Genomic DNA, 25,297 nt, shown 5'->3' with positions numbered 1-25,297 from the left:
ACATATTACTTTCTTATGCATTATTCTTTGTTATGTATCCTATACTGTTTACTGTAAGCCACATTGAACTCAAGACTTGTTTGGGATAATGTGGGATATAAATGTCACAAATAAATAAATTTATCCACCCAAATATCTGCATATCAGATGCTCCGTCTACTCGGCCACAAGGCTTCAATAGTCCACTTCCGAATACCTCAGTGGGTTCTCTCCTCTTGGTGGTCTCGAGCCACGGGGGTTTCTCTCAACCCGTATTCGAGTTATTCCACAGCTTTGTTAGTCTACAGTGGTGGATGGTTCTCCAGAATCTTATCCGGGGACTTCTATTTCAGCCCCTTCTACATCACAAAGTCTTCACCACAGTTGCCTCCATGGTAAGTTGGGGGCTCATCTCGATGGCCTCCATACACAAGGTTCTCAGTGCCCACAGGGAAAACGACATCATATCAATCTTCTGGAATTGCAAGCAGTCTGGAATGTCCTCAGAACTTTCCAAGACCGCATCCTCAATCAGATAATTCTCGTTTGCATGGACAGCCAGGTTGCGATGCATTACCTGACCAAACATAGAGGAACAGGTTTTACCACCTCTGTCAACAAGCAATCCAGATATAGACTTGTGCATCTTCTCAAAACACCTCTATAAGAGTTGTTTATCTAGCCGGCAGACAAATTGAGCAGAGTTCTTCAACCTCACGAATGGTCCCTCAGCATGCCTGTGGCTCGTTGAATATTCCAACAGTGGGGGACCACAGCAATAGACCTGTTCACTTCTCTGAGCAACAAGCTTCCCTGCTTTTGTTCCAGAATCTCTGCTCCAAACCATGTAGCTCCAGATGCCTTCCTGCTGCACTGGGGAACAGATCTTCTATATGTCTTTCCCTCACTACCCTCATTGGGAAAACTCTTCTCAAGCTACGTTGAGACCAAGGGACCATGATTCTAATTTGTCCCTACTGATCACATCAAATCTGGTGCTCTCTTCTCCTAGAGTTGTCGTGCAAGGAACCATTGAGGTTAGATCTTTTTCCAACCCTAATAACACAGAACAAGGGGTCCCCTCTCTATCCAGATCCTCGCTGTCTAGCCCTGATGACATAGATTTACATTCCTTAAATCTTCCAGACGATGTCTCTAGGATACTCCTAGGCTCTAGGAAACCACCTCTGCAGAAAATGTTACCGTTTCAAGTGGAGAAGTTTTTTCATCTGGTGTACAGCCAGAGCACTCGACCCTGCTAAGGGCTCTCTTCCTACTCTTATGGAGTACCTCCTCCATCTTTCTGATTCTGGACTCAAAATTAACTCAAGAGTACACCTGAGTACTGTTAGCACTTTTCACTCTGGAGTTTATAATAAGCCAGTTTTTATTCATCCCTTGACAGATTCATGAAAGTTTTATTTCATACCAAACCTCCTATCAAACCACCTCTCCTGTGTGTCATCTTGTTCTTCTGTCTTTTCCTGTTTGGTTCTGTCCAGGAAGTTCTATAACCTCCCCTCCCCTTGGCACCCCATCACCCACTTTATGGCATCCTGGTCTATACTTCAGCCTTTCTTTTGTATGCCATCAAAAACACAGAGGCCTATGGGAGAATTCCAAAAAGGTCACTTATTTATAAAGGTCCATCGTACTCAATCATGGAGTGTAGAAAACAAATTTATTGTTTTACTCAAGACCTCAGTGGTGCTACTTAATGTGTAAAATTTATCACATCAAGATTTAAGCACCATCATCTTCACTGGTCTTTTCAAGCCATAAAGTTTGTCTTTTTTTTTTTTTAACCTATCATCATGGGCGAATCTCATAAAGGTGGTTAATAAATCCAAATAAATAAAATCATAAATTATTTATCAAATTTAATAATGCACTTATCTTGTGTCGGCTCGGGGGTAAATCATTTGACATGAATCATATTTCGCAACTTGCTTTATCGCGGATATAACCCCCTCACACTAAACCGGATCCATCTTTACACATCAAGTAGCACGATTGAGTACTGTGGATAATTTTGTGGCCAAGTTTTCATCCATTGGTGAAAAACTGATTTATAAGGCAGCATAGGTGCCTTTGTGCTTTTAGAAAATGTCTCTTTGAACCAGCTCTAGTAGCGAGCAAATGCTTATACAAATTTTCACCTGTTTCAAAGCAGACGTGTGTGCACTCACATAGATTATGTTAAAATGATTTTTATTCTGGATCACAATAATAATACAGTTGGACAACTTGCATCAAACAACAGATAATCTGTAAAACTTTATGAAATACACGAACATGCCTAAATTCCAAATGGGTAAATTATGATACCCTTTTTTATGAAAGTAACCTCTCTCCCCCCCCCCCCCCCAATCAGTACCCTTATCACACCAGAAAGTGTTACATCGTCTATCTTTCTCACCCCTGCAGTAAAATAAAACACGTACATTCAGCAGCCTGCTGTGCATTATGGAGTCTTCATTGCAAAAAGTGGTCTTTTCAATCAATGAGTAATTTACCTTCCCAATAAGATCTCCCCACCCTCCCTCCCCCAAAATAAGTGTTTAAGATGGACTGCTCACAACGAATATAAAATACACAGGTCCATCATATCATATCTAACCTATTCAACTAAGCATACTACAATAATCCATCCTAAATACCACTTAATCAAAATTTTAGACCGAAATCTTCACTAAACATAATTTTGTACTTCCCAATTGTCCATACTAATCAACAAGATTGAAGTTTAATATTTCTGATTGTCCAAGTTAATCTATCACGATTGACGTTAATCCAACATCTCTTATTTCTGATTATGAAAATGATCTTTCTGTAACTGTATTCCTAATCCTCTCTGTCTCCTTCACCTTAAATATGTATTTCTTTTCCGGAATTGGTGATCACCATTATGGAAAATGTAAGCCACATTGAGCCTGCAAATAGGTGGGAAAATTTGGGATACAAATGCTACAAACAAATATCACCACCCCTAGAAACGCCTACACGTGGTTTGTGTATCAGTGTATGTCATCTTGTTAGTGTGTGTACTTAAAACACTGTAGGACAGTTTTATAAAAAGCCTTTTTCTGCACACGTGGGGCAATCTTTATAAAATTACCCCTTAATGTCAGCCTCTTTACCACTAAGACGCAGGCTAATTAACCCAGAAGGATAAGTGGTGGTCTCGGCCATGCCAGAATTTGAACCTGTGCGGTTACAGGCAGACGCCCTTATTGAGTGAGCCGTCATCCCTAGCATATTATTTAAAAAATTAAAAAATGCTGCTATTGGAAAGAAATCCAGAAACATATGGTGTGTGATTTTCTTGCTTTATATATATTTTTTTTCTAGACAAACCATGGGCGAAATGGATGAAACGGATTCCATCTCTGGTTTTGCCCGACCCAGGCAGACGTCGGACGATAGCCTCTCGCTTGCCTCTTCGACCACAGAGACTGTTTTTGTGGAAGGTAAGAAGCACCCAGACATTTGGGATCTGGTGCCGAAGGCTTGGGGGGGGGGGGGGGGAGGTTATTCCTCATTTTCTATGAATTTGAGACTGCTGTGCATGTTTAGATAGGCACTGTATTAATAAATACAACGGATATGCTAGTCTTCCACTTAATTAATGATGCATACAATCGGCCAACAATTTGAGGCATCCTACAGATTCCCGGGGGCCTTCAACTGATAGATCTTTAACTTAAGATGCATATAGGGACACTAGGGGCTCACCCAAATGTCGGAAACTTTTCCTACTTGTATGGGATTCTTATTTTCGGACTCAGCCCACGGGGGCATAGTTTGCTTCTTAACATTGTAGAAGCCATGTGACTTTTTTTTTTTTTTCAAGGAGGCTGTAGTTTTATGTATTAGTTATCTCTTGTACTAACCACCCATCGAGGGAGGATTGCTGTTTGGGGTCTTCTCATTTACTGCTTGTTGCTCAGGGGTGCATCAGACCACAGGTCTTCTGTAGCTCTGGGTGTTGTATTATGTTGAACTAGAGGAGAGGGGTTTCAGAGGGTTGATCTTCAGTACTCAAAGTTGTTTGTGTATGGGGGGGGGGGAGGTTGAGGGAGGGGAGGGTTTTGGTAAGTGCCTGCAAATATGGGAGAAAAACATTTATGCGTCACACTGTTTTTTAACCACTTGCTTTATTTTCAGTAAAAATGTTTAAAAATAACTTAAGATGTATATTTTCGTTATAGTGGTAAGAATCTGTGTCATCTTTTTAAACTTTTCTTTTAAACTTTTTTTCTCCTTAAATAAATAAAATTTAGATTCACATTATGCCTCTCTGAGAAATGAACTAGAAACAGATGCCCAGGACTTTGAGGCTGAATCATGGAGCATTACAGTGGAACCACCGTACGCCAAGAAACAGAAGAAGGAAGTTATAAAAAGGCAAGACGTTATATACGGTAAGAAATGTCCTCTTATGATCTGTAATGTAGTGTTAGGAGAAAAGGGGAGAAGAAGCATTTGGGACACAGTCCACAGACTGTCTGCACACACTTTAAGAAATGTTTAAGAAAAGGACAGGTTTTTTTTTTCTGAACTCCACTTGCACGTCTTTTTCTCCCTACTTCTGCAATGGCCCTTTTTTTTTAATCAAAATTTGTTTCTGAATGTTTACCTCTTGCTGATTGTAAGGTTTCTTTCTTTAATTCTATAGTTATGAAAAAGGGGTAATAAAATTATATCAGACTATGTGAGCCAGTAGGAGAAGCACACCAAAAAAAAGTATAAAACAATCCTATGTGTAAAGCCAAAACAAAAGAAAGTAGGGATAGACAATCAGCCTGCCAGTGAAATCCAGGAAGAGGCACACAGAAATTAGTAGATAAACGTGTCCCTACTTTCTTTTAGCCAATAGGAGAAACCATAATGTGTCCATAGGTATGCAACAGTTTGGGTTTCCTGTGTTATGTGTTCCCTTGTGGGAGAAGGCAGGGACAGGATCACGTGTCTCTGTATGTTGACATTGGAGTGGAGCATACTGTGCCATACCTTGTATTGTTTGAATATTTTTACTGTTGTAATTGTCTATTGCCTATGTTTGAGTTATTTTTGCTGTACACCGCCTTGAGGGGGCCCTTTTACTAAAGCTTTAAAAACTCATTTATTTTTTTCAGGCCTTTGGTTCTCTTCATGTGTGATATTATTTTATACTACACAAATCTAAACTGTTGTATGTTTTATTGTTGAAGTAATAAGTTTTGTTTTGTCCTTTTATACTTTGTATGCACCTTGTTCCCCGCTTAGACTCTTGCAGATATAGCGGGTTATGAATAAAGTTTTATTGTTATTATTAAAGGGTTGCTGGGCGGCAATCAAGAACTACTGCTGGCCCAACGTGGCCTCCGACGGTAGTTCCACCTCTAGTGAGCATTATTTCCAGAGCAACAAAAAATATTCTTGTAATTTTTACCATGGCGCTAACCTGGTGATAGGTGCTGCCCGGTTACCTCAGAAGCCCTTACCGCCACCTCAGTGGGTGGCGGTAAGTACCCCCACTGTATGGCCATGCAGTAGGAGTAATCTTACCACATGACCATTTTTAAAAAAGACATTTTTACCACAGCTTGGTAATAGGACCCTTGCGTGAATTCCTAATAAATAAATAATAAATGTATGTGTGTTCATCCCTCACCTTCAGTACAGTAGCGCTTGTGTTTAGTGTCTAGTTCATGCCACATTTTCAGTACATATCAGGGGCGTAAGGGTATCCTGGCTGGGGAAAATTTCTTCTTTCTTTTCTTTTTTTTGTTAGCCACATATGTGTTCTGAAAAGTAAGGCCTAGTAGTTCCGCATGGAACTTCAGCTGTCTCCTCTTGACCATACTTTCAGGCAGAGTACTGCAGCAACCTCTTGTGACTGAGAGGAGGGAATGCATCTCCTGCCTGCGGACTTCATTTTTAAAATGTTATATTTACAAGCATGCAACAAACTTAGCATTAGACCACTAATAAAGTAGGGGGCGACGTTCAAAGAGATTTAACTGGCCAGAAACGGCTCCTGGCTGGTTAAATCACTTGTCTGGGGCTATCGGCTGATATTCAGCGGCACTTAATTGGTTAGTGCCACTGAATATCACCACAGACTGCTAAACTGAAAGCTGGCTATTTTGTGGGAGGAGTTGGCACTTATGCCAGTATTTATCACTAATCCACTAAGTTTAGCTGTTAAATCAGACCATATAAATGTTAGTCCTATCTTTCTGCAGTGTCACTTAGGCAGTTAAGTGCTGAATCTTGCACTTAACCACATAGAAGATAGCCAGCCGCACAAATCCAGATTTTCAATAAGAACATAAGTATTGCCATACTGGGACAGACCAAAGGTCCATCAAGCCCAGAACCCTGTTTCCAACAGTGGCCAATCCAGGTTACAAGTACCTGGCAAGATCCCAGAACAGTAAAACAGATTTTATGCTGCTTATCCTAGAAATAAGCAGTGGATCTTCCCCAAGTCCATTTTAATAACGGCTTATGGACTTTTCTTTTAGGATGCTATCCAAACCCTTTTTAAACCCTGCTAATTTCCAGAGTTTAATTACATGTTGAGTGAAGAAATATTTTCTCCGATTTGTTTTAAATTTACTATTTTGTAGCTTCGTTGTGTGCCCCCTAGTCCTAATATTTTTGGAAAGAGTAAACAAGCAGTTCACATCTACCCGTTCCACTCCACTATCATATCTCCCCTCAGCCGTCTTTTCTCCAAGCTGAAGAGCCCTAGCCGCTTTAGCCTTTCCTCATAGGGAAGTTGTCACATCCCCTTTATCATTTTTGTCGCCCTTCTCTGTACCTTTTCTAATTCCACTATATCTTTTTTGAGATGCGTTGACCAGAATTGCACACAATATTCGAGGTGCGGTCGCACCATGGAGCGATACAAAACCAGTGGCCCGGCATTGAATATTCAAGAATAACGCCGGTGGCAGCTAAATATCGACCCTCACCTTTTTAAACTAACTGTTTAATGTTATATAGTTATTCCCTCCCCAGAAAAAAAACTGCAGCTCGGGTAGTAGAAGAGGATTTCCAGAACGTAGGTCTTTGCCAGTGCAGTGATTCTTAGGACAGTGCTGCTATTCATGTCAGCTTTCGAAGCGGGAGTCTTTGCAAAGTAGCACAGAGTACTGAACATTAGACAGAACAAAAATATTAACTGTGGGGGATGCAGCACAAACTCTTTGTAGATTACCCCCAAGTCCTTGGTGCTCATTGAAATCACTGTGGTTTTTGTCTGAGCATGCAATATGATCAGCTAGTGAACCAGAAGCCAGCTTCTTCAGGTTAACTTTTCTCTGATGACTCTACACATTGTATGATAAAAATTCATTCTGGATTCTGGACACCTAAAATAATTCCCTCCACCTACAAATTCATGGTTTTTTTTTTTTTTTTTTTTTGTGGGGGGGGGGGGGTTAACGCATGTGAGATGTCCATTTGGGGAGAAAGCTGTTTACTGAGGGCCCTGTTTACTAGACCGCGCACCCAGTTTTTAGCGCACGCTAATGATTAGCACTTGCTAAATGCTAAGTCGCCCATAGGAATATATGGGCGACTGGCGTTTAGCGCGCGCTTAAAATGCTAGCGCACCTTCGTAAACAGAGCCCTTAGGCTAGTATCTAATTCTGACTGCGTTCGCAGATGTTTTAACAGATTCCCAACATTATCTGACCTCCATTGCTTAGAATTTAATATCCACTATCCTCCTCCTTTGGCACCTCTTGATCCTGGTGCTGTTAAGACCAGGTGGGTCAAATATAATAATGTAGTTATTTCCAACCTGTGTTTGCTCTCCTGACACCTTTAAGTGGGAATTTTCCTAGCCTAAGATTTCTAGTCACCACCCTGCCTCTGCAGAGCTACCAAGTTACCCAGTTCCAGGAGGGAGACTGCTTGGTCAAAACAGTGTGGCATTTGTAATTGTTGATTCTACAGATTGAAATCAATACTACAGGTCCCATAATGCACCAGGAGTAGCCTAAAATCTCCCTACTGGAACTGGGTAACCCGGCAACTTTGCCTCCTATGCAGCCCATCGCTTGCATGTTACCATAGTATTTTTGATGTAAGCTGCTGGAATGTTCTTGGCTAACGACCTGCTTCTTTAATATGAAACACAATATCAGGAAACTTATGTGCCTATTTTAAGAAAAGTGGGAGGGATGGGAAACACCCTTCTTTGGTTATCCTGTTTGTTAGTCATGCAAATGTTTTTGCAATACCCCCCAAAAATAAAACCTGTAGTAGAGAGAATGCAATTGCTCAATATTCCTGATACCAAAGTCAAGGCAATGGTAGAGAATTATTGTCTATCTTTTCAAGGAATTGCACATCTGATGTATGGATTTACAGTGCTGTTATGATCATGAAACTGTGTTTTGACACCATAGTCATGTGATGCTGCTTAAGGAATTCACGCAAGTTTCCCCCGCCCTGCAGAATTTATCATCCTCTCATAATTGCTGTCAATGTATAATTACAGCTACTTAGGCTGAGGCACATGGAGGTAAAATGATCTAACCCAAGGTCACTTTGGGGCTTGCTCTAAACTTGTTCATCCAGTGAGTTCTCCTGGCATCCTCCCCCCACTCTTTTCTCTTCAAACCATTGGAGCACATCTACCTGATGCTCTACTTTCTGTTGGGTATTGATAGTGGTGTCCACTAAGCAGTGCTTTTTTTGTAGAAAAAAAGGTGCCGGTACTCATTGTGGGCGGGGTCATCACACATGGCACCGCCCCTATTATAGCCACACCCACATTAGTCACACCCCTTGTACCAGCCATGGCGCATATAAACAGACATCATTGAAAATATTATACTAGTATAGGAGAAAAAATAATTGATTTTTTTTCATTATAAATAATTTCTGTAAGCTGTTACAGCTCCAGTATACCCAGTGCAAAATAAGACAAATTCCAACACTAAAATGAAAATAAAATGATTTTTTCTACCTTTGTTGTCTGGTGACTTTGTTTTTCTATCCATATTGGTCCCAGGCTCTGATTCTGCTGCTATCTGTTCTCTTAACTCCATTTCCAGGGCTTCCTTTCCATTTATTTCTTTACTTTCTTCCTTTCTTCTTCTTTTGTTGCCCTGCATCCATAAGTAAAAGCTGGGTCCTCCTCCATGGAATTGACTGGAGGAGGTATAACATGGATCCAGCTTTTGCCTATTTTCTCCATCCATGTGCAGTTTTTCTCCTCTTCCCTTTCCCTCATCTCCATCCATGTGCATCTTCTTTTTTCTTTCCTCCCCTCCATTCATGTCCAGCACTTCTCCTCTCTCCTAGCCAACTCCTCCATCCATCATGTCCAGCAATTCTCCTCTATCTCCTGCTCTCCTCTCCATCCATTTCTAGCATTTCTCCTCTCTCCCCTCTCATCCATGTCCAGCAATTCTCACTTCCCTGTCCTCCCCTCCCTGTCCAGCGATTCTCCTCTCTCCCCTCCATGTCCAGCAATTCTCTCTTCCCTGTCCTCCCCTCCCCATCCAGCGATTCACCTCTCTCCCCTCCATGTCCAGCAATTCTCTCTTCCCTGCCCTTCCCATGTCCAGCAATTCTCTCTCCCCTGCCCTTCCCTCCCATCCCATGTCCAGCAATTCTCTCTCCCCTGCCCATCCCATGTCCAGCAATTCTCTCTCCCATGCCCTTCCCTCCCATCCCATGTCCAGCATTCTCTCTCCCCTGCCCTTCCATGTCCAGCAATCCTCTCTCCCTTGCCCTTCCCTCCCATCCCATGTCCAGCAATTCTCTCTCCCCTGCCCTTCCCATGTCCAGCAATCCTCTCTCCCTTGCCCTTCCCTCCCATCCCATGTCCAGCAATTCTCTCTCCCCTGCCCTTCCCATGTCCAGCAATTCTCTCTCCCCTGCCCTTCCCTCCCATCCCATGTCCAGCAATTCTCTCTCCCTTGCCCTTCCCTCCCATCCCATATCCAGCAATTCTCTCTCCCCTGCCCTTCCCATGTCCAGCAGTTCTCTCTCCCCTGCCCTTCCCTCCCATGTCCAGCAATTCTCTCTCTCTTGCCCTTCCCTCCCATCCCATGTCCAGCAATTCTCTCTCCCTGCCCTTCCCTCCCATCCCATGTCCAGCAATTCTCTCTCCCCTGCCCTTCCCTCCCATCCCATGTCCAGCAATTCTCTCTCTCTTGCCCTTCCCTCCCATCCATGTCCAGCAATTCTCTCTCCCCTGCCCTTCCCTCCCATATCATGTCCAGCAATTCTCTCTCCCCTGCCCTTCCAATGTCCAGCAATTCTCTATCCCTTGCCCTTCCCTCCCATCCCATGTCCAGCAATTCTCTCTCCCCTGCCCTTCTCTCCCATCCCATGTCCTGCAATTCTCTCTCCCCTGCCCTTCTCTCCCATCCCATGTCCTGCAATTCTCTCTCCCCTCCCATCCCATCTCCAGCAATTCTCTCTCTCTTGCCCTTCCCTCCCATGTCCAGCAATTCTCTCTCTTGCCCTTCCCTCCCATCCCATGTCCAGCAATTCTCTCTCCCCTGCCCTTCCCATGTCCAGCAATTCTCTATCCCTGCCCTTCCCTCCCATCCCATCCCAAGTCCAGCAATTCTCTCTCCCCTGCCCTTCTCTCCCATCCATGCCCTGCAATTCTCTCTCCCCTGCCCTTCCCATGTCCAGCATTCTCTCTCCCTGCCCTTCTCTCCCATCCCATGTCCTGCAATTCTCTCTCCCCTGCCCTTCTCTCCCATCCCATGTCCTGCAATTCTCTCTCCCCTCCCATCCCATGTCCAGCAATTCTCTCTCTCTTGCCCTTCCCTCCCATCCTATGTCCAGCAATTCTCTCTCTTGCCCTTCCCTCCCATCCTATGTCCAGCAATTCTCTCTCCCTTGCCCTTCCCTCCCATCCCATCCTATGTCCAGCAATTCTCTCTCTTGCCCTTCCCTCCCATCCCATGTCCAGCAATTCTCTCTCCCCTGCCCTTCCCATGTCCAGCAATTCTCTCTCCCTTGCCCTTCCCTCCCATCCCATCCATGCCAGCAATTCTCTCTCCCCTGCCCTTCCCTCCCATGTCCCAGCAATTCTCTCTTCCCCTGCCCTTCCCATGTCCAGCAATTCTCTCTCCCTTGCCCTTCCTCCCTTCCCATGTCCAGCAATTCTCTCTCCCCTGCCCTTCCCTCCCATTATTTCCAGCGATTCTCCGCCTCTTTCCTGCCCTCCCATCGACGTGCAGCGATTTTTCCGTCCCTCCCCTGCCCTCACCTCTCCCATTTCCAGCGATTCTTCGTCCCCAGCCGTCCTCCTTCACTGCCTGCCAGCCAGCGTCGGAGTCAGAAGCGAACGGTGCAGCAGCGATTGGCTGGCAGCGTCGTAGCTTCCCTCTGCAAGTCCCGCCTATGCGTAACAGGAAGTTGTAGGCGGGACTTGCAGAGGGAAGCTACGACGCTGCCAGCCAATCCTGCTGCCACCGTTCGCTTCTGACTCCGACGCTGGCTGGCAGGCAGTGAAGGAGGACGGCTGGGGGACGAAGAATCGCTAGGAAATGGGAGAGGTGAGGGCAGGGAGGGACCGAAAAATCGCTGCACGTCGATGGGAGGGCAGGAAAGAGGCGGAGAATCGCTGGAAATAATGGGAGGGGAGGGGAGGAGGAGAAAAAGGTGCCGGTACGCCGTACCGTTGCGTACCGGCACAAAAAAGCACTGCCACTAAGTCAACATCTTAGGGTCTCTGTTTCTGCAGTTGCCAAAATTTTAATGTTTGCATTTATCTGAAAGTGTAAGAAGGATACTGCTTTAAACCCACCAAAACTATATTAATTTTGGGAAAACCATCAGTGTAGCTGTGTAGAGCAAACTTCTTTAGAACATCGTTATGGATGTGAGTGTTTTGGTCCACTGAGGTTCTCCTTGCCTTCGGAAGAGACGATAGTACAGAAGCTTTTTAGAAATTTCCTTTCTAGCCAATTATCTTATTGGCTTTCTAGTAAACAAAGTTTATAATTCTCCAAGAAGAGGCAGTTGTTTTCAGGGATGGATTAGTTTCTGTTCCACAGCTGGACTTTAGAAGGTGACCTGTGTGGTACTTTATCACGCATCAACATCTCTGCTTAAGCCTCTGTCCTGTACGTTTTGCTAAAAATTACCAAAGGATCGTATGACCCATGAGTGGATGAAACCTGCTTTAACCCATTAGTGCCCAATGTTCCCATATGTGAGAACAATATGGGAACATTGGGCCCTAGTTGGGTTAAAGATGGTACCCACAGGTTTGAGAAGGGGGATCTCTGCTGGTTTTTTGCTATGGACCAAGGTTTAAAGAAAATTCATATTATTTAGATTTGTCTCGCTCCTTTTTCAGTAGTAGCTCCCAATGAGTTACAATCGGTTACACAAGGTATTTCCAGCTCCCCAGAATAAGAAGTCCATTTATGCCTGTGGGCTTCTTAGCATTTAGCCCTTGCTAAGATTTAGTTAAGGGCCCCTAAGTATACCTGAGGCTGTGGAGGATTAAGTGACTTGCCCAAGATCACAAGGAGCAACAGGAGGCTTTGAGCTCGGCTTTTGCTGGTTGTCAGCCTTCTGCTGAAACCTCTAGGCTACTCCTCCATTCCAATTTAAGACTGAATGTCAAAGTGGAAAACTTAGAAAATTGCCAGAGAAGATAGCTTTTGCATATACTTAACTTTCTTCGCAGTTTTGTGATTTTTGCACATAAGATATTTGAAAAATATTTGCTGGAGATGTTGAACTTCATAATTGAGACATTGCCATTTATTAGAGGCCAACCAAAACTGCTTTATTCAGTTTCAACTGAAACTGTCCCCGAAACTGTCTAAACATTTTTGGCCGAAACTTCTGCAGAAACTTATCAGCTGGTTTCAGCTAAAACCAAAAACTAAAGTTTGGTTGTGTGAATATGAACCAATAAAGCCCAATGGGATTGTCTGAGTTTGCAGTCGGCAGCCTTATGCTAAACCCATAGATTATTGCCCTCTAGTCCCAGGAACTGGAAGCACGGATAACAACTGGAAGAGGCCATTTAACAGGACTTTCAACAAGTCTGGTACGTTTAGGTTCCCAAGTCAAATGCAGATGTAGTCAAATATCCTCTGAGAAAGTAACTTTGTGAAAACATTTAAAAAGAAATCATGATTACTGCTTTTATGCTTATCCAAACTGTGCACAAGTAACAAGAGAAAGTAGCATTGAGAGGTTTCCCATTTTTCATTTTTAGTTATAAAACTGATTAAGGACAAGCATGATGTAGAGTCTCCCTAAAATAGAGTAAAGCACACTGGTCTAACGCTCTGGACATTATATCAGCCTGATGCACAATCCAGAATAAAAAAAAAAAAAACGCATTGAGTGCGCTGAATGTTAGGACTGTATGCTCTGAAAAATTACATTCAAGAGAAACACAAATTATTTCTCTGTTTCAAAAATTTTTATTGATGACACAACAGAACAAAAGATAAACACAACTGCAAAATATACAAGATTCCAAAATCCCCAACAAACTGAACAAAGGGCTGTTTTCATCCCCAACCCAAGTAGAACACATTAAAACCTGTAATTCTCCTGAATCAAGCCCCCCCCCCACTACTTCCCCCAACAAACTGCCAGATACCATCAAAAGTCCGAGGGCCCTTATTCTTGTGGCCCAAGGGTCTGAGCAAGAAAGAGAAACCCACCTCAACCCCTCCCCCCACCCACAACACCCCAATGCCCTACTCCAAACAAACAGACATTCCTTTTAGTGTATTCCATGTCCTAGCAATTAAACAAAATGTAGTCACGTAGAAGGAATTGACCGCAACCTCTCGTACTCAAACTAGTGCAAGTAGGCATCTCTCACCACCATAAAAAGGTCTCCTTCCTTTTCAAAGACCCTCTCGCCGCTCATGCTTCCCACGTGGCAATTGACGCATTTGATTTCTTCAATGCCAGAATGATTGCGGGTCTGAGGATGTCCAATGGTGATGAATACATTTTCTAGGTACCAGGCACAACATACACAGTAACAAGATTTTTCCTCTTAGGACAGCCTTTTTTCTGTTAGTTTGGAAGTTTTCTCTGTCATTGTAAATGGAAAATTCAATAAATATAAAATAAAGGATGGCGCCCACCATGCTCATCGACTGTGATGGCAGATACGAGCCTTAAGACTCATATAAGCTTCCTTTAGCCATGCTGGAGATGGAAGATGATCTCTGGTTTCCCTTGGCATCTGTGCCTCCCCCCCTTGTCCTAGGACTGTCATTAAAGGGGTTGGCTTAGGTATGTTTGGAGGAGATTTAAACAATAAGAGGAAAATTAACGTGAATGAAAGCTCATACCACCACAGCGTAACAGAGGCCGGTTCTGATGAAAGCAGAAGTCCAAAGAAGCAAGAGGAAGCTGCCGGAATGAGAAAAACAAAACAGACTCAAAATATAGCTGAGGCGAAGACACAAGAAGGTCAGTATGCCCAAGGGTAACGTAATAGGACCTTTGAAATGTTGTGACTTTTTTTTTCTTCTTAAAGTGTGAACCATTGTCTGTCTCGCATCTGTTCAGGAAGTCTAGTAGTCTACAATGTTAACGTTATTTGCTAACATGGGTAACTCTTCTTTCTATTGTTCTCTGCTATAAAAAGAGGGATTAAATTAAAACTCATTCATCTAGTCCGCTAATGGAGCAAGATGATAATTTCTTGCCATGTTTTCTGGACCCTTTCAGACATATTAATACCAAATAGCATTGACATGGTCCTTATTTGTTGGAGGAATGGAGATGTTAATAATGGGGTTTGCCTGGGAGAGAAATATCTACTCATTTCTTTCTATTCTGCAATACAACATATTGTCTGTGCCGTGGCAGTACCCTAATACAAAGAGTTACCTTTGGAAACCCCCCTGTTCAAAATAATTGAATGCACAAGCATTTTGGGGCTGATATTCAGCTGATGGCGATCAGCGTTTTGCAGACCACTGCTGGCATTAAACCTAGAAATTCAGAGCCAGGCCGTGTCTGGGCACCAGCATTGAATTTCTAGGTTTCAAGAGCCAGCTAATTTATAGCCAGTTAGGTGGCTATGGGTTACTGCATAAAGATAGGGCTGATTTTTATGCGGTTAACCTGAATATCGGCACTTAACTGGCCAAGCGCCAACTCCACCCTCCAGAACGCCCCCAAATAGCCGGTTTTCAGTTCGGCACTAACCGATTAAGTGCCACTGAAAATAACCGGTTAGTGCCGAACAGGCAATTTAACCATCTAAGAGTTATTTCTGGCTGGTTTAAATTGTAACCCCTTTGTTTTTTTTTTTCCTTTACCTTGCTTAATGCCTAGACTGTTGAACTGGTTTTGGAGCTCTTCAAAGTGGCACAAGAATGTCCATTTTTTTTGTGTGACTTGGGGATTGGGGGAGGCTTGTTCCAAAGTTTCATCATGTTCGGGCAGGTCTGAAGCCAGCAACTTTTAAAGTACAGGGGGAACAGGAGGCTTTGAGGCTTATTTTCAAAGCACTTAGCCTCCCAAAGTTCCATAGAAACCTATGGAACTTAGCCTCCCAAAGTGCTTTGAAAATATGCCTCTTTGTCTTTGAGAGTCTTCTGAAAACAAGTTTAGTTGGGTTATGGGTCATATGCTTGAACTTTGACCTGCAGCTTGCTGTTTGCCTCGCGGAGTTTGCTGCGTGTGTGTGACGTGGTGGCCAATGTACGAAGGAGTGGATACCTCTAGATCAGGGATGTCCAACCTTGGCCCTCGCCAGATCAGGTATTCAGGATTTCTGTAATGAATAAGCATGAGATCTGTTTGCATACAGTGAAGGCGTATTCATTGGGGAAATCCTGAAAACCCGACTGGATTGTGGCCCTCAAGGACCAAGGTTGGATTAGATGCGTAAAGAAACCCTCAATTTGTTCCCCACACTCAAAGTTGGATTTCACTATTTTGCAAGGCTTTTAGAGCCATCTTTTGGTTTTTTTTTCTGTCCCTTCTGATTTATTTAGTCTGTTGCAAGGTTTGCAAACAGGCACTCTTTTTAAGCTTTCCTTAGTATCACTTCTGAAAACCCAGACTCGCTCTTCCACAACATGTTCTTTTAGTTCTTGCTGCTGACGATGTACAGAACATCCTGAACACACACATACTATTTTGAAATCTAACTGAGTTAAAACACTTAGGAACTGGGGCACTGCATCTTGTAAATGGGATGATTGAAGGACATGGTTATAGCTCATAATTCACTACCGTTCGTTTCTTTCAGAGTTGATTAAGACTGAAATGCATCACATCCGAACCCTAAAAATCATGCTGAAAGTGTACGCGAAAGCCATGAGGGAGGAGTTACAGTTCCAAAGTGCTGATATTAAGAGGCTTTTCCCTTGTGGGGAGGAATTACTGGATGTGCACGGACATTTCCTCTCTCAATTAAAAGAAAGGCGGAAAGAGTCTCTTGAAGAAGGAAGCGACCGGAATTATGTCATCCGTCGAATTGGAGACCTTCTTGTACAACAGGTTTGAGCTGGACCTTTAGGGAAAAATAGGTCATGCATTTGATATACAATACAGCCTTTCTGTGGCACAACCAAAGTGGTTTACATATTATATGTAGGTACTTTCTCTCTCTGTCCCTAGTGGGCTCACAATATAAGCTTTTTATACCTGGAGTAATGGAGGGTTAAGTGCCTTACCCAGGGTCACAAGGAGCTGCGGAAGGAGGAGTGGAGGAGTGGCCTAGTGGTTATGGTGGTGGACTTTGGTCCTGGGGAACTGAGTTCAATTCCCAGCACAGGCAGCTCCTTGTGACTCTGGGCAAGTCACTTAACCCTCCATTGCCCCATGTAAGCCGCATTGAGCCTGCCATGAGTGGGAAAGTGCGGGTACAAATGTAACAAAAAAAAAAATCAAACCCGGTTCCAACCTGCAGTAACCATTAGGCTACTATTCCATATATGGAGGGGGAGAGATTGCATCTGGTATCTTACTGATTCCCATGAAGACAAGGTGAATGATTCCAAGCAAATTTTGAACTATAAGCATGTCTTTTTTTTTTTTTTTTTTTAATTTTAAATTTTGTTTTTAACACTCCGACCTACAGCATTCACCCCTAGAATCTATATAGTGCGCCAAAATCCAAGTGGATTCTGTAACGCCTATCCTATATAATAATTCTCACCTCCAACAGGATGTGCTTGGGACCATGCCTGCCGGAAGTGGTCTGCTAGACAGGCACACACTGACCTCAGTGACATCAATGACAGACAATTTGGCAAAGCAAAACAATCTGAGTGCTGGCCATTAGGACACAGGGTTGATAGGAGAGTTTTAAAAGACTGAAGGAACCGAAAGTGTTAATGGGGGGAGGGGGGAGTTCTGAACGACTGAAAGACATGAACATTTGGAAAGGAAAACAATCTGAATGCTGGCCATTAGGACACAGGGTAGATAGGAGAGTTTTAAAAGACTGAAGGAAACGAAAGTGTTAAACTGGAGAAGGGGTGGGGGGAGTTGTGAATGACTGAAAGACATGCAAATTTACGAGAGGAACACAATCTGAATGCTGGGCATTTGTACACAGGGTAGATAGAACACTTTTTAAAAAAAATGAAAGACATGAAAGTATTACATCTTGGGGGAGGGGTGAGGAGGAAATCGGTGGGGTATCCGATATTGGGCGTTAGGGCCACGGGGGTACATAGACTTTTGAAAGCCTTAAAGAACCCAAAGTGGGGGAAGGGGAGGAAAAGGAGGGGAGGGAACGGGGTGAGGGGCATTAGGAACAGGTGAGGGGGCCCTGTCACACACTCTCATTCTCACACACACACTGTCACACAGGCACTCTCACTCTGTCACACACCCGCACATTCACTCTGGCTCTCTCTCTCAAACATACACACTCCCAGGAAAACCTTGCTAGCGCCCGTTTCATTCGTTCCAGAAACGGGCCTTTTTTACTAGTAATTAATAAGCTAATGAGCACTGATAATAGCACTTAACAAACCATAATGAGCACTAATTGGCAATAATTAAAATTCACCGCGCACAACTCGCTAAGCGTATTCTATAATGAAGTGCAGGCAAAAAGGGGCATGTTTATGGGTGAAAAAGTGGGCGTTCTGAAATTTCCGCACATAGTTATAGAATGTGGCCCAGTGCATATAAATCTGCATGCTGGGATTTACTCCACGTTTTCATTGGTGTGAATGAATGCGCATAGTTTTAGGCGCTAAGATATCAACTTTGCATATTCTATATACCGCACCTAAATCTAGGTTCTGCTTATAGAATGCGCTTCGTTGGCACTGATTTCAGCACCAATTTTTTTTTCTAAGGCTCCGTATATAGAATCTAGTCCTAAGTGTGATTCTAATGGTATGATGTATTCTGATCACACAGCGTCATATTGGCCACTTGACATCTGGTGGTCTGGGCCTGTTTCCATACAGAGCCAGTCGCGTATTTAAATAATGTATTTTGCAAAGGGCACTCCTGTAATCTCGGCTTTTTCTCTCTGAGGAGCTTGTATGGGCCTGAGCCCTGCCGCCCCCCCCCCCCCCCCCCCCCCCCCAGACAGAAGACTTTAGCCCAGAGTTGCCAAAGACCATGGGGATGTGTCATGCTTTTCTTTTGGGCTTTGGCGCCAGTTCCTGCTCCTTCCTTCACTCCTACCAGCTCACACTTTTTTTTTTACATATTTTTGGGGCTGTTATTAGCCAACAGCATTAGTGTTTTGCCACCTTCACAAGCATTAATGCACAAAAATCGTGTCGAGCCATGTCTGGGACTCTGGCATTGTGGTTAGTGTAGCTGGGTTGAAAAAAGGTTTGACAAGTTCCTGGAGGAAAAGTCCATAGTCTGTTATTGAGATGGACATGTGGGGAATCCACGGCTTGACCTGGGATGTGGTAGCATGGAGTGGTACTACTAATTAGATTTCTGCCAGGAACTTGTGACCTGGATTGGCCACTGCGGAAGCAGGATATTGGGTAGATGGACCATTGATCTGACCCAGTTAGGACTATTCTTATGTTCTTAACATGTTGCCATATCTGAGCCACAAGTCGGACACCGTTTGATTTTTCAGCAGCCTTCAACCCATATTTCCAAACTAAATTATCCGTAATCCCCCTAAAGGTGATATTTATCAGGGAAGCTTTTTTCCAGTTGTGAAATATCCTTTGAAGGGCAATTGCCAATAATAGATCAAAAAGCTGGCATGTACTGGACTCAGTCCTTTAAGCAACAAAGATCTGAAAACAGCAATATCAGAGAGAGATTGCATGTCCAGGGCAAGATGTTGGCATGTTGTATATGTTTGCAGACATCGGATGAAAAAGGCTGCAAGCATGACATTCAAATATATGAGCAAGGGTACCTAGTTGTGTGAAGGGCATTTCTATAACTGGCTGCTCATGTTTATGAGCTATTTGCATGAGTAAATGTAGGGGTCAATATTCAATGTATTTGTTTACACCGGAGTCTGTAACGCCTCTCCAGTACTAGGTAATGTGGGATATAAATGTAACAAAATAAATAAATGTCATTTAACCAGCCAGAGATGACTTGTGGCCAGTTAATTTGCGTATTTGGAGCTAACCAGTTACTTTCAGCAGCAATTAATTGGTTAGCGCTGAACTATAAACAGCTATTTTGGGGGTTCAGGGGTGGAGTCAGCACTTGGCCAGTTAAGTGCCGATATTCAGCACTTAACCGGCCAAGGTAACTGCATAAATAGGACCACCTAAAATTCAGACCTATGTTTATGTGATGCCCATAACCGCTTAAGTCAGTGGTGTGCTGGAGCAGGCTCTCACAGGCTCGCAAGAGCCGGTTGTTAAGTTTTTAAGAATTTTGGGAGCCGGTTGTTAAAGAAGGCCCTCCATGGCTACTTTAACAACTGGCTCCCAAAATATGGGCTTTGGCCCCCTGCTGAATTCTCTTTTACTTTGCTGGTGGGGATGCTGAGCCCTGCCAGCCAAGTAAATAGACTGCTGCTGCTCCCAGCTCCTTGTTTCCAGCTCTGAGCATAAGGCTGGGACTTCAACAGCATGTGTGAGAAGTTCCAGCATGCTGCTCAGAGCAAGACGTTGGAGTGGTGCAGTCTATTTATTGGTTGCCAGCAAAGGTATGCCTAGAGTACCCGCACGAAGGGAGGGAGGAGAGAGAGGCAAGTGTTGCTCCTCCCCCCAGCCACCCCTGGCCCTTCCAACTGCAGAGCTGGCTACGTCTGGAGAAAGAGCCTGTTGTTAAAAATTTACCAGCACACCCCTGGCTTAAGTACTGAATATTGTACTTAACTGGGCAGTGGTTTCGCTGGCTTGTATACCCAGAAGTTCAATGCCGAAGCCTGGACATGGCCTGGCATTGAATTTCCAGGTATAATGCCAGCGGGCTGAATATCGAGCACATAGAGAATATTTGCACTTTTGCGGCAGCAAAGCGACTAAGCGCTGTTCTGTAAGGGCTTGAGTAAGCGGTTGTAGTGTGTAAATGCAAGGGGGATGTTCACGTGGGTGATGCTGCTACGTATGCGCAGAAATCACAGTATACCTATAAGCTACACATGACCTTTTCCACATTTATGGGCCCGCAGTTATGCTAGGGCTATGGCTGGTGCAATTACGGGTGTGTAAATGTTAGGTGCGCCAATGCTAGGTTACAGTAGTATTCTGTAACGGAATCTGGTAAGATTAGGTGTTGTGAAACGCGTAGCACCCACCTGAGGCTAACCTTGCAGCCACCTGGGTCTATCCCAGTACTGCTCCCAGCTGCCTGCACCTGAGCATGTTCTCTACACTGGCCTACCCTCCACCCCCCCCCCCCCCCCACATTGTTTTCTCTTGCCTCTGGTGAGTCTCCCACCCGCTAGTTAATTCCCTGGTGGTTTCTAAGGACATGAGCCACAATCCCAGGGGTCCCACAGTTCCTAGAAAACACCCACAGACCAAGAACACAAACCACAAGGATTCTTACTCCATGATAACACAGCTAATAAACTAATAGGTTAATTATCAGAAAAGTGGAACAGTGAGCGGTGAAAAAGGTGTAAACAGCAAACAATAACATGTAAATTAACAGATGTCAACATTAAAACTAACTAGACAATTTCTTACTACCTGAGTAGTACCTGGGGAGTTCTGGAAATAACTGCTCACAGGTTTTGAACAGGGTCTCAGTGCAGAGATCTTTACTCTTCACACTCCCTCTCTGAGAAAAGTCCATTGAACATTATTAAATATATATATATATATATTTTTTTTTTTTTTTTTTTTTGGGGGGGGGGGGTCCGGGTTCTTGAAGCCTGGGTTGGCCGCTGTCGGAGACAGGATGCTGGGCTTTATGGACCCTTGGTCTTTTCCCAGTATGATGGTGCTTATGTGCTTATGAGACTGGGGATTTCCAGCACTTACTGGATTTTGAACTTCAGAGCCCAGAACATTAACACTGAGGGGTATTTGTCTAATAGCAATGCAGATTACTTGCCCTTAGGGCTTAAGCTGAAATGAAAACAGTCACCTCTTCAACAGATTTAAAGCAGAGTCCTCCAGCTGCACTTCTGTCTGTGGAGGGCACTGCTTCAACATTGTGTCTTCAATTGATAAGGACAGGCAGGTTCCCTGGAGTCCTGCAGAGCTTGCCTGTCCCTCACTGTTGACAATGTGATAGTGAAACAGCACTACCCACTGGCAGGACTGTACATGGAGAACTCCCACTCAGCTTAGAGGGAACAGTGTTTACTAACCGGCATCCGGGCACTTCAAGGAGGCACCCATTTTCAGAATTATCCCCTGAGTGCCCTCTGATTCATACCTTTTCTTTCAATGGCAAAAAGTTGGGGACTGTTTTTGCCTAAGAACATAAGAGTTGCTGTAATGGGTTAGACTAAGGATCCATCTAGCCCAGTATGGCCAGTCCAGGTTACAAGAACCCTGTAGAGTCCCAAAAAGTGGCTGCTTAACCTCAGAGATAAGCAATGGCTTTCCACAGTGAGACTCCTTTTTAAAAATTTTGAACACCTTCTCTCCGCTTTTTATTTTTTGTAGCCAATATTGCCTCAAACAATATGATATGACCTGCACTTTGGAGAGACAAAGATTTCTAACCGCCTGTAATCCTCCACGTGTTTCCTGTTCTGGTGAGGTTGCTGGTTGCCTGTGGCGCCCGTGATATAAATGCTATCATTTCTCTTGTTTCTGCTCCAGTTTTCAGGTGAAATGGGCACGAGAATGGTAAGGTACTTCGGTGAATTCTGCAGCCACCATAGCGAAGCTGTGCAGTATTACAAAGACCTCCTTCAGCAGAATAAGAAATTCCAGAGCATGATCAAGGTGAGAGGGACAGCCAATTCGGGGCTTTCCTAGTCGCTAGGCCGTGATCCTTCAGTTTCAGAACTCTGCAGCTATTGTTAGGTTTTGGCCTATCAAGTAAAAGCAGAATCGGATGAACGTATGCCTTTTCTGTCATTCTGCTGGGGTGCTCACAGGGAGGTGATCGCTGAAGAAGGATGGAAATATGGCCTTCCTCCAATCTGATGTTCTGCTAAGCTAAAAAACAATAACTTAGTGATGACAGCTGAAGAGGACCAGTCAACTCATCCAGTCTTCCCAGTCCTCATCTGCTATTCCACCGCTTTGGGTGGATGAACCTATAAGTTCCTGTACTTAAAACAACACCCACTGCCCCCTCAACCCTGTTCCTGCCACCGCCCTGTTTCTATAACAGAGCACCTGGTAAGAACTTCTGTAAAATAGACGCCTACTTTCCTTTAGAAAACACTCTATCTATCTATCTATCTATCTATCTATATATATGCCTAAGTGGCAGACATGCATGCAACAGTATTGTGCAAGTTAAATGCATAAGTGGAAGTCCTGCCCATGTGTCCTTCCCCCCCCCCCCCCCCCCCCCAAATATATGCTATATGTTAAGTGGGTATTGGCAGAATAGCACTGAAGCAGAATTATGATATATACACACGTGTACATATGCACATGTAAATGGCATTATTCTAAACACATAATTGTTACTGAATGCGTTATAGAATTGCCTTCTATATCTATAATTGCTGGTGAAAACTTACACCAGCAGAATTAACATTAGAATTTACCTGTTCCTACAGACTTTTTAAAATGTGTGTGTCTAAATGATGACTTGAAGGCTTTCCCAGAATTGTATTAGATAAAAATTTTATGTTTAAATAATTGTATTGAAAATAAAATAGTATAAACAAGCAAAGCTAGCAAATTGTTGTATTTTTAAATACAAAATACCTTCCTCCCATATCCTCCCATGGCACCTGTTTATAGCTATTTCCAAATAAGGTTATACATCTAAAAATCTCTCTCCCCCCTTCCCTCATATCCAAAAGAAGGTCAGCAAATTCGGCTACAGAGGGTCTTGTTCTTAAGCCCTCCGAGTCTTATCCACCAGTTAATGGGGGAAGGAACTCAGTCTGTATCCCTTCTCCTCCCAAGCCCCCAATTGAAAAGGTGTTTGGCATAGTTAGCAGGCTCTACGCTAATGATTGACCTCTCTGTATGGTATTAAGTAGCAGACTACACCCTCCTGGGCTAAGTTTCTGAAAGTAAGAGTCCCACACCAGCGCAAAACTGTTTTTTGCATTTTGGGAGAATCCCTAGCGTCTCTAGCCTCCCACATTGGCAACAGGTGCAGCTGATTCCTCCAGTACCAATATGCCGAGGGCTCAGAGAGCGTCCAGTAGTGTAAGATGCATTTGCTCACCACCAAACACATTTTGCAGAATAAATAGGTTCCACCTTTATCTTTCTCTCAAAATTTCCCCGGTTTATCAAACACTACTTGGTCTACAATCCCAATCAACCCCCCCTCCCAACAACATACTTATGTATCTGGTTAGTTTGGCCCAAACTCTTTGCTTCACTGGGCAAGACCAGAAAGAATGAAAAAAGAAGCTGAATTCTTGTCCACATTTAAGGCAAAGAGGTGAAGCCATCCCTTCCAAATGATGTAATTGTTGTTGAGTAAAGTGGAAATGGATTATGAAGCTCTACCTGTGTTCTCCTTTTGTCGTTCTACAGAAAATAGGTAACTTATCTGTTGTCCGGCGACATGGAATTCAGGAATGCATTCTCCTGGTGACTCAGCGTATTACTAAATACCCTGTACTAGTGGATCGAATTATTCAGAACACTGAAGGTGAGGTGTCTTTTCTTTTTCTTTTGTTTTAACTGTTTAAAACTTTTTAAATTCTTTTTTAAGATCTAAGGTGTCTCTGGATCAGTCATGGGATGCGCTGTGGTGGGAGGGCTCTTGAGATTCAGCCTCTGGTTTTACAGATGTGTAACAAAAGGCCACACTTTTGGGACCTCCCTTGAGAGGGACGTAAGGCTTCCTTCTCTCCCACTTTGTGCAAAGCAACTGAGGACTGCTTAAGAATATTTCCCCCCAAATGACTTTGAGGCATATTTTCAAGCACTTTGGGAGGCTAAGTTCCATAGGTTTCTATGGAACTTTGGGAGGCTAAGTGCTTGAAAATGAGCCTCTTTATCACCCAGCAGCTGACCTGCAGAGTTGAGTGATATAGAGTGGGGAGGGGAAAAATAAGATCTAGAATGTTTGCTTTTATTTCACTCCCAGTCTTTTCCCCACTATTGATATGCCGCAGTGCAAGTCTGGTACAGTTACTGAAACACTGCTGTGCTAAAGCACTCGCTCCCCTGTCTCCTTAAAATCTAGCTCTGGTTTCTCACCTTCTCTCTCTCCTCTGTTCAAAAAGCTCTGCCAAGGCACTAAGGCGAATCCTCATCCCTGTTCTTATTTTCAGCTGATACTGAGGAGTACGAGGGTCTCACCCAGGCTTTGGTTTACATAAAGGGACACAATCACGCAAGTTGATGCCACAGTGAACGAAAGTGTGAAGGTGCAACGCCTCAGGGAGATTGGAACAAGATGGAATTGAAGTCATCAGGGAAGCTAAAAAACGGACTTATTTTCCGGAAGGAAAATGTAGCACGCCGGCAGCTCTCCATGATGGGGTGTTATCCTGGAAGGCTGCTTCTGGGCGTCTTAAAGGTACCTGTGGTGGCAGTTTCATGTCTCAGGCTCTAAAGGAAACTGACCTTGTAAGATCATCATGTCGGACTTGCTGCTCCCCCTGATTATTAAGTAGATGTAAAAAAAAAAAAAAAGCCACAACAAGCCCACAATGTAATTAAACATTACATTTTTGTTACTTTCTTTTCTTCGCCTCCCTTACATTATACAAATATTAATGTCCACACAAGGATAATCACCACCACATCACACATAATAATTCATCCAACCCATGACTCTGAGGCTGAATTTTAGTCCTTAATGAAAATGAAATTTACAA

General features: G+C 43.6%; 1 protein-coding gene across 1 annotated transcript in view; it reads left to right on the top strand.

The window, feature by feature from the left end:
• The window catches only part of ARHGEF18 (Rho/Rac guanine nucleotide exchange factor 18), a 182,958-nt gene that overhangs the window by 129,366 nt on the left and 28,295 nt on the right, over positions 1-25,297 (top strand). The window contains 9 exon segments of the mRNA XM_030217703.1: positions 3,331-3,449; positions 4,263-4,403; positions 16,208-16,458; positions 22,146-22,271; positions 24,003-24,120; positions 24,749-24,798; positions 24,800-24,863; positions 24,866-24,949; positions 24,952-24,996. Coding sequence (XP_030073563.1) covers positions 3,331-3,449; positions 4,263-4,403; positions 16,208-16,458; positions 22,146-22,271; positions 24,003-24,120; positions 24,749-24,798; positions 24,800-24,863; positions 24,866-24,949; positions 24,952-24,996 — 998 coding nt within the window.

This window comes from Microcaecilia unicolor, chromosome 11, assembly GCF_901765095.1.
Source record: "Microcaecilia unicolor chromosome 11, aMicUni1.1, whole genome shotgun sequence".
Classification (NCBI taxonomy): domain Eukaryota; kingdom Metazoa; phylum Chordata; class Amphibia; order Gymnophiona; family Siphonopidae; genus Microcaecilia; species Microcaecilia unicolor.
The sequence above is the reverse complement of the archived record's forward strand: the minus strand, read 5'-3'. Positions and strand labels throughout refer to the sequence as shown.